General features: G+C 39.3%; 1 protein-coding gene across 1 annotated transcript; it reads left to right on the top strand.

The window, feature by feature from the left end:
- The first annotated feature begins 937 nt into the window (after nt 1-937).
- On the top strand, nt 938-12,218 carry LOC146308692 (inactive phospholipid phosphatase 7-like). Its single transcript, XM_084746358.1, has 2 exons — nt 938-2,208; nt 11,014-12,218. Exons 1-2 carry the CDS (start codon nt 1,719-1,721, stop codon nt 11,400-11,402), a joined length of 879 nt encoding a protein of 292 aa, XP_084602484.1. The 5' UTR covers nt 938-1,718; the 3' UTR covers nt 11,403-12,218.
- The last annotated feature ends 7,653 nt before the right edge of the window (nt 12,219-19,871 follow it).

Raw genomic sequence — 19,871 nt, 5'->3', positions numbered from 1 at the left:
TGTATTTGCATCATAAAACAGAGCAACTGAAACAAAACAACTAAAGAAAATAAGCAAACTGAGCAAGTGAGATTAAAGAAAAACCCTCAGAGGCTTATAGATGGAATTTTACCTCAATAAACATTACAAATAAGCAAATACAAAAGTCATGCAGTCCACAAAACTAACAGCCTAGATAAGTTGACAAATTAATAATAACCTAATAGTAATATTAACTTGTGATTATGTATCAATTTTATTTTGTAAACACTGAGTAAAATGTAATATTCAACTGTAATTTAACTCGGAAAATATTGTAACATCAACACTCATGACAACAGAACTTGTTTGATTTGATTTGATAAGTGATGTGAAAAGTCAAAAGTGTTTCTTTTTAGTGATAGATCACTTGTTGTTAGCTTTAGTACACAAAACCACATTTATTTATTCCTTCATTTGTTTAAGGTAAGATAAAAATTTAAAAAATTATTAATCCAGAAGGAAATTCTTTTACCAGAGATTGCTCAAACATTACAGTAACATAAGAATAAAACCAATAGAGTATTGAATAAAGAGTAAATGCAAAACTAATGTAGTTAAACTACTATCAGTTAGGTAAAAAAATAAAACTATAATAAGTATTAGCAGTGATATTGGAAAAAATAATAAAAAGTAATAATAATAAAATATTTATTTAAAACATTTTTATTTATTTTATTAATACCAAAGGAAATGATTGTGCCTGAAATTGCTTAAATAGTATAGTTGCCACGTATGAAAACTATAAATAATAAAGTGTATAAAGAGTAAATGCAAAAAAAAAGGTGCCTGAAAGAGTAACAGTTAAACTATGATAAATTAAGTTAAAACAGGAAACTAAAATAGAAAAATAGTTCTGGCAATTATATTGAGAAGTTGCAAAAATATTTCTCTTTGCTTGTTTGTTTGTTTACTTGTTAATTGAATGTAACTTTATTTATTTTTTGTTTAGCAGCACTTTGAAACTCCTTCCTGACAGCAGTCCTGGCGGAGCGCTCCTCCTCCGAGCTGCCGCTGTCTTTTTAAGCACCTTGGAGAACTCCGCTCCGCAGCGGAGCGCAGCGCGGATGTCGAATCCGGATCGTGCGTAAACTACGTCAAATCCGGAAGAACCCGAATGCAGCACTGGCTGATGGGGGCTGCCTCGTCTTCACCTTTTGTTGATGATATTATCGGCTGCCTGTTAACCGTTTGAGGTTGTGTTTTTTTTTGCGTGCCTTCCCTCGCTGCCAGCAGATCAGAGGAGCGATGGAGGCTGCGGGAGAGATTCTGATGTTTTGCGCTTCACATTCACCCTTCGCCTGGTAAGATCATGACAACAGTGTGTCTTGAGCCTGTTTTTCACGCAGTAAAGCACCTGTTAGATGTGTGTGTTAGTTGTGTCATGTTGTGGCGTAACAAGACGCTCGTGTTGTCATTTTATCTCCGTGCTGTAGATCCTGTTTCTCTGGATTGGCCCAGGCAGATGCCATTCAATCCTCTGACTCCCTCTGTGCATGGCTCTCGATATAAACAGCATGGCCAGCGCACATTCCTGCGGGTCTAAATATATCTATTAAGGCCAGAGGAGGAGGGGGAGCAGGACTGGTGGTGTAGGGGGTTTATCCTGGGACATTTCACCGTCGTGGTGAACTCGCACCACTTGAATTATCTTCGGGGGACCGACGATCAGAGGAGAACTTGGCCCTAAACATCCAAACATGCCCTCTGGTTACAATGCGAGGTCCAGGGCGCGGGAGAGGAACAGCGTCCTGAGCAGACCTGAGTTCATGTCCCTCAACCATCAGCCTCTCCGCGGTGGAGCCGGGGGTGGCGGCCCCTCGGAGAGCAGGAGCAGCGGCAGGAGACCGGGTCAGATCAAGCACCAAACCAGCCAGCAGAGCGAGGAGGCGACCGACAGCGGCAGCAAGGACCGGAGGGAGCCCAGCAAGATGCCGGAGGAGGACTGCATGCAGCTGAACCCTTCATTCAAAGGGATAGCGATGAACTCCCTCCTCGCCATTGACATCTGTCTGTCCAAGCGCATGGGGGTGTGCGCGCACACGTCGTCCTCCTGGGGAGGCTGCCGCTCCATGGTGGCCCTGCTGGCGCTCACGGGACACGGCATCACGTGGATCATTGGCACTATAGTGTGTCTCACCAGGAGCAACACTCTGGCTGGACAAGAGGTCCTGGTCAACCTGCTACTGGGTAAATACCACCACACCACACTCACCGACAAACAGCAGGTCAATACCCAGAATGCACCACACAGGAGAAGAGCGTCACTAATGATATCCACTGCTAGCATTTTATTTGGAAGGGTGCAAGACTGCCATAACACTGTCCTAACCATGATGTGACACCTGCCATAACCATGAAGGAGTCTTCATGACTGTTGTTTTTAAAGGGACAGTCCACCCAAAAATGAAAACCCAGTCATTATCTTCTCACCCTCATGCCAATCAAAGATCAGGTTTAGTTTTTTTTTTTTTTAGTTTTGCTGCAGTTTCACAGGAAAACAGCACTGCAGAATCTCCCAAACAATCAAGGTGACCAGTTTTCATTAATATATGGATTACTGGTTTGGCAAAACAAGCATCGTGAAGGAGAATTTGAGATTTGGCCACCTGTGACAGCATTTCTCACTACAAACTTTTCAAACTCACACATTGTAAGACAAATGGCCCTTGTTAATCATTGTTACAGGTGAAACGTTGTACTGCTGATTGTCTCTCAGCAACAGAGAATAAAAGAACCACATTCAGACTTTGCAACGAGAAAAAGACAAAGGGAGTTTCGAAACTTACCCATATTTGAGGTTAATCGTGTGAACTGTGTGGCGAGAGTCACTTCAGGGCGTCGGGTCAGGACACTGTTTTAATCTTCAGGTGAGAGTGAGGGAAAACAGAAGCTGCAGAGTCCAGAGTTTTGACTCTTTATGTAGGCTAAAGTTCAAAAGGCATGTGAGAGTCAGCTGTATAAAATAAAGCGTAAAAAAAAGAGATTCAAAGTCCAAAGCTGAGTTGTTTCTCTGTTTGTATGAATGTGTGGTTCTGTAACAACAAAGCACAACAATACAGGCTGATTAGTAATTAAGAATCGAGTGCAGACATAGTTTCACACATACAGCAGTGAGTAATAATGGTGTAAAAAGATGACAATCAGCAACAGCACATGTATAACAGTCTCTATATTGTTGCTAATTAAGAAGCATCCAATGTACATGTGTATAAACAACAGACAATTAGCAAGTTAAATATACAGAAGAATTATCTGCACGATGCACAAACATAACAGACTATTATAATCTGGCAGCTCTGAACACGGCATGTTTCAGACAGAAGGGCACCAATTAACTCAGTGAATTTACACTCATGACAGAATATAAACATGAATAGTGCAGAACAAACCAAAAAGAAGATGAAACTCCTCTTTTCATTCATGCACACTAGAAGAAGTGTCCATCAGATGTCGCCGTGGTCTGAGAAAGGTGAGGCCCTGATGTCAGATTTAAGAGATGTGAAGGGAAATGTGCGCAGGGTCAGCTTGTGTCCATTGTGTCTCTTATTAATGTAAAACTGCACTACCTTTGAAAGAGAAAGAGAAAGAGAAAGTGAGGAGAAACATGAAAAACGTTTATCCTGCAAAACCTGTTTGAATAGGCGCTTGTGTGGCAGCACCGGATGAGCTACTGAGAGCTCAGAGCTGCAGGGAGGTGGATGGCTCACGGGTCCTGGTGGAGAATCTCACCACCGCACCAGACACAACATACCTGACGCTGCACCCGGGCTCTGTAGCATGCTGTCCAAATCCCTCTGTGCCCACATGAACTCCAGGCAGGAGCGCGGTCCTCTCCAGGCCAGCAGACGGAAATAATCTATTACTCTGCTCAACTGGTTTCTGTACAGTTAGAATTAAAGCTCAGTGCATCAAGGTAATAAAGTAGATTTTGAGCCTGAGTGTTAAACACGTATCTAAACCCAGAATTCATTGTTTTTAAATCTTTTTTATTGACTTTACCAGTTTAAACTTAGTAAAGCAAAGACATATTTATCTGGAGACGATATTAAAACTCAATCTGAGTAATTTTCTGTGACAAGTTGCCCATATTTTCATCATCACTACCTATATCACACTTTTGATGATGTTGATAATAAGCCTGGACAATACATAGTGGTGGATAGTAAATAAGTACATTTACTTGATTATTTGTTCTTCAGAAACTTGTGACTTTCACTCCACTGCATTTCTAGGAAGGTTGTTGTTACTCGTTACTTTTAGGTTAAGCAGAACCTTGAAGTCAGCTGTTGCTGTTTTTTCTTTTCTAAAATTGCGATTGGACACACACTGTGAAACCAATCACAGTACTAAACTGGGATGTAAAAGCAGAAATACATCAACCAGGCGCTCTGTAACAAGAGCAAGCAAGCTCTCCCTCTTTCATTCAAACTAAACTCAGTAATGGTGACAGCAGGAGAGAAACAAAATAAAATCTCAAGATCTTATTATAATTAGAAAAAGAGAAATAACTCCCAGCAGGCTTTTAATGTTGGATTGTTTTTATCAGGGTGAAAAATAACACATAATGAATGTATATACTGCTCCTGAAGACAGAAAGAAATCTCAGTTATTTAACAGACTTGGAGAACTCCTTACAATCAGCTTCAATCTGTGATTTTAATACAGTTACATGAGAAAATGATAATATCTGTCCTTTTTGTTTCTGATTGCATTTCTGTGTTGAAGTTTTTACAGGTGTTTCTATAGTCTTTGTGTAGCAGAGTGGTTCTGCAAGCAGGTCAGTGCATCATTAGGTGGTTTCAGAGAGTTACAAGGTCCAGTAATTTACTTAAATACTTACTTACTTAAGTATTTTTAAAAGCAAGTACTCTAGTACTGACTGAGCAACTTTCACTTGTAGTTGAGTAATATATGACCGGGAATATTTATACTTCGACTCAAGTCCTGGGGTTGAGTACTTTATCCATCACTGGTAATACCACTACACAGCTCACAGGCACTTTGTCCACTGGACCCGTGGCAGTCTGGGCCTGGTTACACAAAACCACATAAATTTTCATCTAAGGATGCCTCAGGAAAAAATAGAGCTAAAACTTTGTAGCTAACAAGCCGAACATTAGGATAACTATTTCTGATATAGTTATGTCAGCTTTCAAGAGAACAGCATTCTCGTCTTATGTCTGGTTTGACTTTGTGTGTTTCTTTGTCAAGTAAAAAAATGATGATTTTAATGAAGTGTAACCATGGTAACTGAAGCGTACATGTGCTGTATTATGACAGCAACTGCCGTGAAAGTCTCAGTCCAAAAATATAGGTAAAGAAACAACCGAAGAAGCTTAATACAACATTCCTAAATGAACCCTAATGAAGCCTAAGGAAGTATTTTGCTACTTGATGCTTGGCTCTGGGTAGACACTTACGTTTCTCATCTTAGGTGCCTCAGAGGTTTCTCCTTGACGACCGTATGGAGCAACAAGACTTTAATTTGACCACTGAGACAAATTTAAGGTCTCGTTTAACAGCCGGGTTTCCTTTTAGAGCTCACTGTTTTCTCAAGAGCTGATTATTTAAGACAAATTCAAGATCTTAAGATTTAAAGATCTGCAAGGGCTCATTTGTCAAAGAGACACAGACCAGACAAAGACAAGATGTTGTTGTGAACTTCTCCTTTCCTCTGGGTTTGCCCTCGTGTGTCGTGTCAGCCATCAGAGCACCGTTTCCACAGAAGAAGAAGAGATTTCTAAACACTTTTAACTGCCTCATTTACATGTCAATCAATAACCTGAATCACAATCATCAAGTGTCTTAGACTTTTTATTTACATATAAAACAGATACCACATTAATTACTAGACCTGCATGCAACAGCAACAACACTCAGTAATTTCATCTGCAGAAAATAAGTGAGCTTCACTACCAAAACTTAAGACTGAAACTTTTCAAATATATATGTAGATGTACCAAATATATAGGTTAAAAATAATCATGATCTGCATTTATTTTCGGTTGCTGTTGACATTTTGTCAGAGAAACATTCAAATATTTAAACAATACATTTTTACATTCATCATCAAGATCCCCCAAATGTGAGGGGTGGGAATGAACAGAGGCTCCACGACGCGATATTATCAGAATACTTAAGTCACGGTGCGATATTACTGGGATTTTAAACATTTGCAGTAAGTATTGTGATAATATATTGTGATATATACCACTAAATCTGTTTTACATAAGCTTGCAGTCTGTGCATCTCACTTCAGTTATTTTTATTGCAGTAAAATTGGGATTGTCAAGCAGACAGAGAGACCAACACTGTCATTTGAAAAAAAAAAAGTTTTCATTAAAATTTGCAATATTAATGATTCATTTAATAAAAAGGTTGACATGTCTGTGAATCAGTGCAATATTTCAGCAAAATATATTGCATTTTTGTCCTGCAGCCCTACAAAATTAATCCAGACATTAGTTGTTAGTAGCCTTTTTTGTTTTGCTTTTGTTTTTTACATAAAAAAGACCTTTGCAGGCATTGATTTAGTACTGAATTGTGAATTGTTCATCTGCTTCTATCGACAGTAAAAACTGTTAATCAGCAGGACGGCACATTTTATTTCAACTTATTAATGCAGCAAAGTGTAGACTGTATTAGATCTTTTTTTTCAGTGTGAATGTTGGATATTTGTGTGTGTGTGTGTGTGTGTGCAGAAAAAATGCACATGTGCACACACATGCACAGTCTGGACCCAAACACAGATTATGGACCAAACAGCAGCACAAATCTCCTGGCTGTAGCTACATTGAGCTCTGATTGGAAGCCAGTAAATCTCTGGATTTGGGACACCGTTGTATTGTGCTCGGGACATTGTTCAGCTCCAAATGCTTGTTCATTATTCGCCGGTCCAGGATAATTTCTGAGCCCATTGAGGTCTGTCAGGAGGAAATCTACGCACATACTGAACAGTGGGTGGGGAATTAATATTTAATACCGACTGAAATTCTGTTTTGTTTTCACCTAATGGGAAAGTAATCAGCCAAGACTGGCCTGTCAGGAAGAGTTTGGTTCAGACACTGTCATGAGGGTATGAAAGGTGCAGTGCAGAAATATCTCCCATGCAGTTTTTGAAAACACAGTTGTAGTCACACGATGACTGGGGCTGCCCGAAAGACAACTGAGCGTGTCAGCAGACCTTGACTGTGCGGAGGACGTTCCCATTCTTATCAAATGTGGTCTCGTTCTGCTAAGAATCCATATTTACATCAGATGACACAATTATAACATTCATTCAAAGATTAACAACTGTATATCAACATGATCCACCAGAGGACGTCATGTCGGTGTCGCGTTTTTTCCTCGCCTGGGCGTGAAAAGCACACGCATGTGGTATGAAGAGTTACAACCCACCTAGGGAGGAGAGTGGGGTGGGTTCGATTGCCATATGAAACCAATAGTCAATGTTGATTGATTTAAGTAGTTATCTTACTATCAAACTATGGCTAAACCTAACTAAACTGCAGCTGTCACCTGAAATATTTCTGAGCAAACTTTATCACTTGTGCATGAAAACATGAGGCAGTCAATTAGGCCATGATCAGACTGTTATCTTTTATTTTAAATACTTTTTTTTTATTGCAGAGTTCAGTATTTAGCATCGTATTTCAAGGAACTTACCTGTGTGCAGCTCTTGACTTTCGGTGAGCAAAAAAATTCAGCAATGCGGTTGTTATGAAAGGTATGATCTGTAACATATTCCTAAAAAAAAACAAAAAAAAACAATGTCTAGACTTATATTACATAATCTCTTTCAATCACCACTTATGACCCACTGGAAGTGTGCGGTGGTGTCTGTATCTGCAGAAACCCTGCCCTCTGCCTGTATTTCCTTTTTTTTTCTCATTGTTTTGCTCTGCTCTGGATGTTTCACCAGCCCAAAATGTTGGTATCTGATGCCCTGATGCGTTTATGAACATCTCTCTCTGCCTTTAAAGCCCAGTAGGAATCAATATTTTTACATCAATGATGGATCACGACTACTTGGACTTGAAAGGAGTTGCTCATAGTGACGAATCTGCAGAAAAATATCATCTGTACTCTTCCCTCAGCTCTTTCAGTAGCTTTTCTTATTTTGGACGTCCAGCAGCTTTACTGCTGTAGTTCACTGTAACCTCTCTTGTCAGCATAAACCCAATGTGTGCTACATTTACACCGCAAAAGTCAAGCAGCTACAGACAGATATTCTGCTTAGGAGCTGGTGGAGACCAAAACAGAGCTAAAAAGAGAGCGTATACTCGGCTTAAATCGGATGCTAATGTTGCTAAAGTTCACTATATCATCTTAAAAAGTGATACTGGTAATATGTCAGTGTTTTGTTTACAGCTTGTGTCTGCTGCGCCCAAGTGGCCAAAACCTCACTGTTTGCACATCGTTAATAAATAGACCGTGGCACGATCTTTGTATTGCCATAGAAACTAGACAGGTGTGCAGTATCTCATTTTGGAGTCCCTCTTTGGGATTAAAGGTGGGAAATCACTGGTCCTGGCAGGCGAATTTCAAATATTTTTAATCACCTGAACGCTTCTGTAAAAGTATATTAGAAGAGCAGCTGAAGTAGCCTTTGGAAACATTCCAGTATGAGCTGGGAAGTGTTTCCCAGTGTTTGGCGTATTTGCAAATGATTTGTCACAATAAGTCAATTAGAAGAAGAAACTCGGGGGAGGCAAAGCATGAAGAGTCCTCCTTCGTCTGAGCTTGCTAGTGTGAGAAACAATTCTCAAGAAACAAGAAATTTCCTCACAAAGCGAGTTGATCTTTGGCCACATGACCAATTATCTGCCCACAGCTGCTGCACATATTAGGGTCGGCGTTTCCATTCTCAGCATAGCAGTTTCCCCTCGAACGGTAAATCAGCAGAGCTCGGCACCAGGATGTGACTCACTGGTTGGAGAGTTTTGTTTGGCTGCTCAGGACGGCTTTTGTCTGATCAATAACTGTCTGCTGACTGACTGGCGGCTGACATCAAACATGTTATTACACTGTGCTGAGTGCAGTTGTGCTGCCTGTGCTGACAGTGTTTCACAGTTATGAACAAAAATTCTGTCTAGGAAGACGAAGTCCCACAATCTGCCAGCACCAAACTCTAGAGGATACATGTGAGATTTGTTTAGGAAATAAAACAAAAGGTTGCACTTTGTTTTACAGTAGACTTATAAGATGTAAAAAGCTGTGTTTTGTATCAAAATTAGATAAAAAAAAATAATAATTTGTTGTTCTTTATCAGACAATATTAGACCCTTTATTAGATCCTTACTAGACTTTATTAAAGGGTAATTAAGGACAGGTTACAACAGAACTGTACTGTAATCTAAAGTGTATTATTTCCCACTGTTACACCCTTATTAGGCTTTATTAAAGGGTAATTAAGGAAACATTACCACTTAACTGTACTGCAAACTAAAATACTAGTACTAGTAGTGTTAGTATTGTTTCCCTGTTGGAAATAATACACTTTAGTTTACAGTATAGTAGTTATATTTCTAGTTTTTGTCTGATTTAATACAAAGTACAGCTTGTTGTCTGTTATTATTGTAAAATAAAGTGTGACCAAACATAATTTTGCCCAATTATCCCCACATTCCTGAAGAGTTTGGTCATTTAACATGTTGATAATGCCAAGCAAACCTATATGAACAGGCTGAATAGTCACTGGTGCTTTTGTCAGCTGAAGGGCACAGCTGATAATATGATGCATCATTGCTTGGCTCGCCTCCTCCCTTCCGTCAGTACTTTTGAGACTGCCAGAGGGCACCGCGGGGGCAAAAACCACACCACAACTGTCCTCACTCACATTTCACCAGTTTCATTATCCGCTGAGCCCTGTATAAGCAGTTTTAACTTCTCACAAGCCTGCCCGCCTCCCTCTTGTCCCTTCTTTTCCTCTGGCGTTTAATTTTCGTCCCCGTAAAACGTGACTGCGACGCCGCCCCGCTCTCCTGCCTTCGAGGAGCTGGAGTGGGAGTTTAAAATAATGGCCGTGTTAGGACGGCGAGTGGGCAACTGACTGGAATTAGAAGTGGGGCGGCGTAACCAATATGTTAGAGAAGTGACAGTTACTTAGCGCAGGGCTGGTTGAGTGTGTGTGAAGATGTCAGACTTGAACAGAAGTTAAAGATGGCGATGGTGGGGATATTTTGGGGAGTGCTGTGGTGCTATAAAAGGCATCTGCAAATGTCTGGTATGAGGACTCAAAGCAAATGTTGCTCAGTATTGTATGCCTTATTGGTTATTCTTGGTCACTGAGATATCTGATTACATATGAGGCTTGCTATAGTTTTTATCTGCTTTATTTGGAGACTGACCACGTTATATAAAAAGTCCAGATAAAACCACCTTAATTATCTGTCCAGCTTTGTTTAAAGATTTCAGATTAGAGTCTACAGCCATGCTAATGTCTCTGTGAGGCGGGCTAGCTAAGTTGCATCATGCTAACATGCTCACAGTGACAAACTGCTATGCTAATATTTGCTAACTTGCTAAATGGTACCAAGTTAAGACATAAACCACAAGTTTCAAGTCATAACGTAACAGTGAATTTCAAGTTTCATTGATGTAGCCTACGAAACTATTTAGCTGTGAACCTAAAGTTAGCCATTTCCTTTTTTCCTTTCTCCTTTCTCACTGAATAATTGCTCAGGGCCCAAAGAGGTAAAACTGTCCAATATGTCACAAAAAAAAGTTTTGAAGAAAGTCCAGAACAGAATATAAACTTGTGTGTCATAGCTTCAGATATACAGATATATCTAAAGGCTATATGAGGAGAGAGAGTTAAAGTTAGGTCAACCATCAGCAGCTACAACAGTAAAATGCTGGGAACACATTAATGCATCAGTATTAACAGTCTAATAATATCATATATGATAATATGTCACATTCAGGGGCCATTTTTCTGTACAATGAGTATTTCTACTTAATTTAGCTTTTAATATTTCTATTTCGTGACAGCCCTCCTTCTTGACGTCATGACTGTCGCTGGAGTCCAGAGACTAGTGAAGCGCAAGGGACCCTGGGAGATGACGCCGGGCTTCCTGGACTGCGTTGCGATGGACATCTACTCCTTCCCCGCCGCCCACGCCAGCCGGGCCGCCATGGTCTCCAAGTTCCTGCTGTCCCACCTGGTCCTGGCCGTGCCGCTCCGCATCCTGCTGGTGCTGTGGGCCTTCCTGGTGGGCATGTCCCGGGTGCTGCTGGGAAAACACCACCTGACTGACATGGTGTGCGGCTTTGCACTAGGCCTGCTCCACTTCAGCCTGATGGAGACGGTGTGGCTCTCGTCGAGCACCTGTCAGACTCTTATCTCCATCAGCACGCTCAGCTGGAGCCCCTTTTCCTGAGCCTTTGATACACGGCTATGCTAGCTAGCACACGAGGCTAATTTGATACACTAATCTAGAAACGTCAGGGACTTGAGAAGTTATTTTTGCAAGGGTCCGAACTGAAGTTCCTATCAAGTTTTTGAAGGTTTAAAGAGAAAAGCATTAATATTTGGTATCAGATGCTGACTTGCATGTAAAGCCTAAGACAGGCAGGTCACAAGACCTTTATAATGCTTCACAAATCCTACTAACACACACCACTGCTGCTTCTCATGTTCAGTCAAGCACTACTGATAAAGGGAATTTCAAGACACCTGCAAACTGGCAGTGATTTAATGAAAATGCACACGATTAAGGTCTTGGATTTTTTCTTTGCATTTTTCTTTTTCAAGATTTTTGATTCTCATACAGTCTAAATCCTAGATCCATTCTTCATATTTGCACAGCGGCCATTTTCCTCTGAGGTCACGCTCAAATTTTGTCCTGCAGCGTTCCAGCCAGGTTGCAAGAGTTCGGACTCTGACAAATAATTTCCTGATTGATCAGCAACTGAAAAGACAACGGATAGTGAGAATCTGGAGGGATGTGGGGGCCATATTTCAAGCTGCTGGCTTTTCAGTTGCTGAGCAATCAGGAAGCGATGAGGTGCACGTTCGCCGAATGCTAATGTTAGCTGCCGTCTTACATTATCTAATGATTTAGCAAATGTTATTTTAGCTTGAAATATGGCCCAACGTCCTTCCAGATCTTCACAGTCCTTTGTCTTTTCAGCTGCTGATCAATCAAAGAGCAGTGAAATGATAACAGTTAGTCAGATTCTGTGCGTTTACACGACTTGCAGCCTGGAAGTTTGACATCTGAGTGTGACATCAGACGGAAACGGCCACCGTGTGAGAAGCTCTCTCTATTTATATTCTCTGTCGACTCTCTGTGCCTCTTTCTCGTCACCATCTTCCTTTTACTTCCTCCTTCTCTATAACTTCTTCCTCTTTTCTTCCTCCCAGTTTTTTTTTAATATTTGTGCTTTTAGTTTGGGATAATTATTAAACCCTGTTGAACACTGAATAGAGTTTGGTGTTAAGGCTGTAATATTGGATGTAACACTAGAATAAATAAAGTGATTGTTGTTTGGATATTACACATTGTTCCTAATTGGCATGACTAATGATATGTTTGTACATTTCTGATGGGATTCTGTTCTTTTTACTGTATGTTTATCAAATATGAGCTTATTTTTGAAGCTGCCGGATTTAATATTTTTCTTACGGGGTCGAATATGATTTCCTTCGACGTGCCATTTACGCTTTGATGAGTTTAAATCCCTTTTTTTTTCTATAGCAGATATTTTGCTTCAGCTGGACATTAGCCTAACAGATGTGTACGGTTTGTCAGTGAAACTGATTCTGTGCCCCACAAAACAACTGAAGCGTGTGTGTGTGTGTGTGTGTGTGTGTGTGTGTGTGTGTGTGTGTGTGTGTGTGTGTGTGTGTGTGTGTGTGTGTGTGTGTGAATGAATGATGGCATACAAAGCAAAAATAACTGTTTGAAATATCAGTTTCTGTGGGGGGGGTTTATGGACCTTTGAATGAAACCTGTTGGATTATTTTGTGGCAGACTTATTTCAGTGCATTGGTTTGGTGTGTAAATACAGTTTTGTGCACATTAGTTTGCTTTGTTCTGTACAGGGATCTGTATATCATGTTTTTACTTTGTGTCTCCATCTCATTAATAAAACGAGGTGGGCTGTCAGTAAAATGTGGATTCCTTTGTGTTTTAATAGTTGCATAAAAATAATAATCAGAATTGATTGTTTTTATATTAATTTTCAGGGTGAGTAGCGGGTGCTTCTAAGTCTGAGTGTAGCTCTGAAATATTTTTAAATGAAATTTGGGTAACACATATTAGGGAACGATATTTAACCATTAACTAGGTGCTTATTAGCATTTATATTAGTATAATGGAAAATCTATTTTAGTTTATTTGACTAGAAAAGTTAATTTGTTTTGAATAATTACAAAATTACCTCAACTTTTCTTTTCAAATTCATTCAACTGTAACTTTTTCAAGTTAAAAAAAATAGTTTGTTTTTACAGTGTATCATATTGGCTCTGTATTAGTCATAATAAAGCATTTTTTTTATATAACTACTAGAAGATAAACTAACAATTTTCCCTAAATAACCTCCTAATTATTACTCTTGTCACTTAGTAAAGAGAAGTAACAAGACTTAATAATATTTAATAAACACCCAATGTGCTACTAATACACAGGCTAATAAGTAACTAGTTAATGGTAAATATGTGCACCTTGATATATAATTTAACTAGAACAAGGAAAAACCCATTAAACATGGTATAATGCGTGATATAGGAAGCTTTAAGGCGTATTCTAATAAAACGAATTTCTTTGATTGCTTCAAATGTCACATGGACCGTAAGGCATCACATGTTGCACAACTTGGTCTGAACAGAATAAAGAAGTGTGATCTGTTGAAACCTTAAGTTATGACTGTGAGACAGCTCTGACACGGTCATTATACTCTCTCCAGCTGTGGAAAACTGCGGGGGGAAAAAAAATAAGAGCTCTATAGTGAGAAGTTAAACAGTAGATCTTCAGTATAGTACGTCTGACGTGTTCTTTCATTTCTTCATCGTTTGTTTTAGTGAAAGTAAGAATATATTCCTGTCCTACAGTCTGTCACAGAGTCAGGACTCGTGGTTTCTTCCGGTCAGAAATTATGTAAAAGTTCGTCTTCCCCAGTTTGAGAGTGCAGGGCGAGACAGGTTGGATGAATGTTTAAAGGGCTCAGCAGATTCAGATCATATAACATTGTGTTTGTATGACCTATTACTCAACCTAAACTACTCAACTAAAACCACCCTGAAACCAGAGTGGGAAAAGGAACTGGGTTACATTCAGACAAGTTGCATAAATGTGCGTCACTGTTTAATACAATCGAGAATCATACACAGATTACATTATTCCAAAGAAAAGGTCTGTCCCATGTGTGAAAAATACAATCCAGAGGAAGGTAATTTACTTCAGTTTTGCACTCTGTTCCACATGTACAAGTTTACTGGGTTCATATAATCTCTTTTTTTTCTAATTTTAATAATCCTGGGGATTTCCAAAAATGTAAAGACACTAAAAACAGGCACAACAACATCTCCTGGTTTATGGCCTCATCACTGCCAAGAGGCTAATCCTATTATTCTGGAAAAAGAAAGATGTTCCAGCATCGACGTTATGTGTCACAGAACTGAGCAGGACGCACTTCACCTTGAGAGAATCTGATTTATCATTAAGGGCGAGCTGAAAGGTTTTGAGAAGGTTTGGCAAGCTTCGCTCTCGCATTTAGCAGATGAAACCAAATCTTAAATGACGAGCGGGGTTGGTTGTTGGGATTCTGGTGGACAGGGTGAGAGCTTTAGGCCAGTTGGAGGTTAGAGCTGTTACGTTTTTCTGTTTGTCCCCCCGTTAATTAATTAATTTATTTTTATGTAGGGAGGGAGTTTCTCTTGTCCTGGTTCAGCACAGGACTCTACTGTGAGAGAGTGGGGTTAGAGTCCAATCTAGGAGTGAAATGTGAAATTAAAAGATAGCGTAAACTTTCGGTCTTAGTAGATTTATTATTTGTGGTAGTTTTTGTTGTTATTTTCAGTTTCCAGTTGCAGTTCGGTTAGGCTTAGGGCAATGAAACTTGATTAGTTTCAGAGGTGTGTCTCTGCCGTGCAGGTGTAAATAGCTACACTGGCAATTTACACCCTGGGTGCAAATAAAGTTGTTTGCCACAGACACCTGGGTGCGGTCTACCGTGCAGAGCTATTTACACCCAAGGGTAAATAGCTGTAAGTGGCTATTCCACTCTGGGTGCAAATAGCATCTGCCAAAAAAAGAAATATGAAGGTCCGCTATCATATTTTAGCAGTTTCAATGCTTCTACAGTTCACTGCTACAAGAATGTTCTGTGCAGAATACAGAGCCGTCATTTGACATAAAGCTTGAGTGGTTTGTTATCAACAGATCGAGTTTCCATCTTAGTTTTACTTCATTCACATTACTGCATTTTGGACCAAGTTGTTTGCTTGACTAAGAGGACAAATATTCATGTACTGATGAAACAGTTTTTCTGACTGTCATTAATGTCGTGTGTTTTCACAGCCATTGACGCGAGTTTCCTGTCACACTACTCTTCTTACCACAAACAAAAAAAAAAAGAAAGAAAAATCTGACAGGAAACAACATCAGTGTGATGGTGTTGTGCTCTGAAACAGTTCAAATGGCAGGAACAGAAACTGCTCTCTGGCAGAGAGAAATGGTGGCAGATGTACGCCTATTCAGATCCTTTATTTGTGGAAAACTACCAGTACAACACTGAAAAAACTCCACTACGTAAAAGTCAAATTTACTCAAAAGTGCAGTAGAACCGTCCCTGTCAGTGTTTTGCCATTACAGGAGGAATATTACTGCTGCATTAATGTGCATGTTGCATTTTACTGCTGTAGATGTTTAATCTTGAGCTCAGTTGATCTACTTTATATACTTTTAGGTAGTTTAATCTGCAGCAATGCACCATATTCTACAAGATTACCATAAGTTTGTCTTCCTTCAAGAACCACGTACAGTATATCTCTAAAAATTCAACTTTTTATTGAGGCGGTTTTGTGACAATGCATTTTCCAGCTCATTCAAGAGGCTCTGAAACAGTTTATGGAGGTAAAGAAGTCAGATTTTCTCAACCTGTAAAGGAACGTATTATCCTTCAGGTTATCAGACAACTTAAAAATCAACACATCACTGGACAAAAAGGGCACGAGCTCAAAAATCTCAAAAGTAACAAGTGTCTTAAGCTGTCGGACAATGTAGTTGAGTACAAAGTGCAAAATCTGCCTCTCAGATGTAGTGGAGTAGAAGGAGCACAAAATGGAAATGCACAACCAGGTTCTTACCAGGTTCTGTGTGCATTGATGTACATCAGAAAAGGTTATCAGACATTTAAAACAAATGTCTCTTCATTTAAAAAGAAATGCAGCTTCATGAAACAATGGACAGATTCACATGAACTTTGCTGTGGACGATTTTGCCACCACCAGGACAAACGTTCCACATGAACACAATATCAGTATATCAGCACACAAAGAGCTACAGGATAATAAACCAGAAGAGGAAGTGAAAGTTATTAAGCTGTAGCAGTCTAACTTGACACCATAATGCTGCATATGAGGTCTTTTGAGGTGACATAAAAGTTGCATAAATACAGAAAAACACGAGCAACGTCCCCCAGATTACAGCTCGTCCCAGCGCAGGTTTGTTTGAGTTTGCGCCAAATTCCAGGCCTGCACAGCCCTGCCTCGCACGTACCCAAAATATCCCTGTGAGTAAGTGCTGATAGCGCTCGCAGGCCTGCCTCTGCAGCGAGGGTCCACATGCACTGACTCAACAGACACCACACGCCCTGCTGTTGTGTCTCTGCACTCTGTTTGTGTCACATACACGACAGATGGAGGAAACATTAGACACCACAACCTTCCAGGTGCCACTGAGGTCTGTTGTTTCTGCAGGTATGTAGCTCTGAACATGTTATAATGCCAATCAGGTATTCTGGTGACTGTCAGTGACATAATGCACTTTAGTATGTTCAGAAATGTTGCTGCATTGGGATAAAAAAGCTACTGTTTAATAGACCACCTTTGTAGGAACTGCAGGCCATAAAAAACATTTGTCACTAGTTTGAAAAATAGCTGCATAAAACTTAAATAAACTCCAAAGCTTTTGCTGTTTATACATTTTATTAAATGACAGTTAATGTTAATCCATCATTCTTTTTCTTTCAGTTTAAATCTGAACAATGTAAATGTGACGGTTGTGATTTTTGAACACAGAGACACTGGCTAGAGTAACATCAATATTTTGTGATTTTTGATGAAGCCTGAGGATCAGTGGGAGATATTTGCAGCCGTTGCAACGTGGTTGAGCAAAGGTAGGACAAGTGCGCCCTCTAGGGGACTTTTCAGAAACCAGTGTTGTCTGAAATGTTTTAGAAAGGTGGTGTTTTTAGTTAACTTGTTGCAAAGAAGGGATTCAAAGTGAAAACCCTTTAATGCAGTCCTATTTTAAGATGCAGACACTTCAGTTGTTCTCACTCTCTCAGTGCATGTGTGTGTGTGCTGGAGGCCTCAAGTTTCCTCATCACGCTTTTGCAAATCGAATTGGCTTCCAAACTATTTGTGATGTCACAAATCATGCTCGCAAAATCAAACCTTAAAATCCGATTTTCTGTGAGCTTTTCATTTTCAGCGGCTGAATACGAAAAAAACATCCCTCAAATGTCAAACATCTTCCTGCACGGTGACGCTCAAACTTTCAGCTGAAGGAACAAGAAGAAAAATATATTCTTTTAGGGGAGAGGGAAAGAAAAATCAATAACTCATTGAAACAAAATTCAATCATTGCTGCTGTTGTCTTTGGTAAGAATGTTCTGCATTTCTGTTTCATGCTCGTTGCCCTTTAACTCATCTTGCATAATTTTGTCTGAGAAAAGTTAAGTCACTTTTACAGACAACTTTCCTATGAAGTTAAACAGATGTAACGCTGATTAAGAAATAGCTTTTGTGAACCCTAGAATTAAGGACGGGACATGGGGGAATAAAATTAATAAATAAGTATGTAAATGAAAAGCTAGAGGAAGGAACGGATTGTTTTTGCTCTTCCGTTTTCGAATTCAATACATTTACTTCTTGAAAACAAATTAGGGGAATTCCATCATTGTTTGCATTCGGTAGGAATGAATGACACATTTGTAGAGTGGCATGATTTTACAGATAAACTTGCATGACAAGAAATCAGCAGATCATCTGAGTTCTCATGGGTGGAAAATGTTTTAATTGAATTAAAGACACATTTCCAGTAAGAGATCAGTCAAACCCAGCATGAGCTCAAAGATATGAGTCAAAACTGGGAGACTATTGTGAATGTCACATAATCATCACTGATATGGTTGAGTCCATTGTTAAGATCTCTCTGTTTTCAGTTGGAGAACAGCTTTCACTTTAAAGTCAAATGTTCTGCGACTGTAATTAAAATGTATTTATGTGTGTTTGTATTGTTGTACGTGGTGATGTTACTTCACTGTTAAAGACAAATGAGGACGAGCAACTCATATAACAAACAAATAAGACATTTACTTAGGCCGATTAATTATTTTTGGCATATGCAAACCACATGTATGTGCAGAAATGTAGCTTCTTTCTGAAAAGGATGCAACAAAGAGCCAGAGAATTGCAAGTCCATCAGCTGAAATTTAATTGTAAAAACAAAAAAGCATGTGATTCACCAAGACAAGACGTCACAGATTAATCTCATCATGACTCCTGATCATGGGTTTCTATCTCTAAGCTGTACATGTATGTAATGGCATGAATTATCAGATTTATCTAGGCTGTAGCTCAGCAGATGGGACAGGATGGTCATAAATTTCGGGTAGTTTGATTCCCAGGTTCAGAGCATGATGTCAAACCCCGGTTGCTCCTGAGGGCAAAATGGTTGATTGATGATCTGATGAATGAGATGCAAATTTTACAGACCTTTGGCTTAAAGCGCTTTACTGTTGTTACTGTTGTTATCTCATGAAGTAATCACTGTTTTGCCTATTTGATTATTGTATTAATTAAATGAAAATATTCCTGTAATGTCAGAGTACATTTTGTGTTTTACTGTGCTGACGTTTACTGCAGTTTGTAATCTTCTATTCACGGAGGAAGAAGTATACAGATCCTTTATTTAAAGAAAAGTACTGTGAAAATTCTCCACTGCAACTAAAAATCCTGCATCCAAGACTTTAAAAAGTATTATCAGCAAAATGTACTTACAGTATCAAAAGTAGAAAATGGTCCCTGACAATGTTTAACTCTACATATTTTTAAATACTTACTGCTGCATTGATTTTGCATTTTACTGCTGTAGATGTTCAAGCTTGCGCTAATTTTGTAGATACCACATTTCCCTAAAAAGTCAACTTTTAATGAGTAAATACTTCTTCTAACCAATGCACGCATGTTTTTTTAATTGTTTATTTAGCTGAATAAAGGAAGTTTATCCAGTTTATTCCAAACATTCAAATTAAATTTATATTTTGTGGTTCTCAGAAGACAGGGAGTGTATGAAAAATTATAATTTGAAAAGTAACTGGTGACTAAAGCTAAAATGTAATCAGGTAAATATATAATATTTGTGTTTAAGATGTAGTGGAGTAGAGGCATCAAGTAGAATAAAATGTTAGTAAAGTAACCTACCTCTAATTTGTACTTAAGTACAGTATCTGAGCAAATGTACTTAGTTACATTTCACCACTGTCTATTCATAAAAACGCTAACGGACATTACTCAAAATAAACACTGTGTTTCTGTAGCAGCTGAAATCGACCGGCAGGGGGAGCGCGTCCTGTTTCCCTGCCAACGTCGCTTGGTGACGTATGACGCTGTGAGGCGA

The sequence above is a fragment of the Lutjanus erythropterus genome, chromosome 20, assembly GCF_056507025.1.
Source record: "Lutjanus erythropterus isolate fLutEry1 chromosome 20, fLutEry1.hap2, whole genome shotgun sequence".
Taxonomy (NCBI): domain Eukaryota; kingdom Metazoa; phylum Chordata; class Actinopteri; order Lutjaniformes; family Lutjanidae; genus Lutjanus; species Lutjanus erythropterus.
This window is presented reverse-complemented; position numbering and strand designations above follow the sequence as displayed.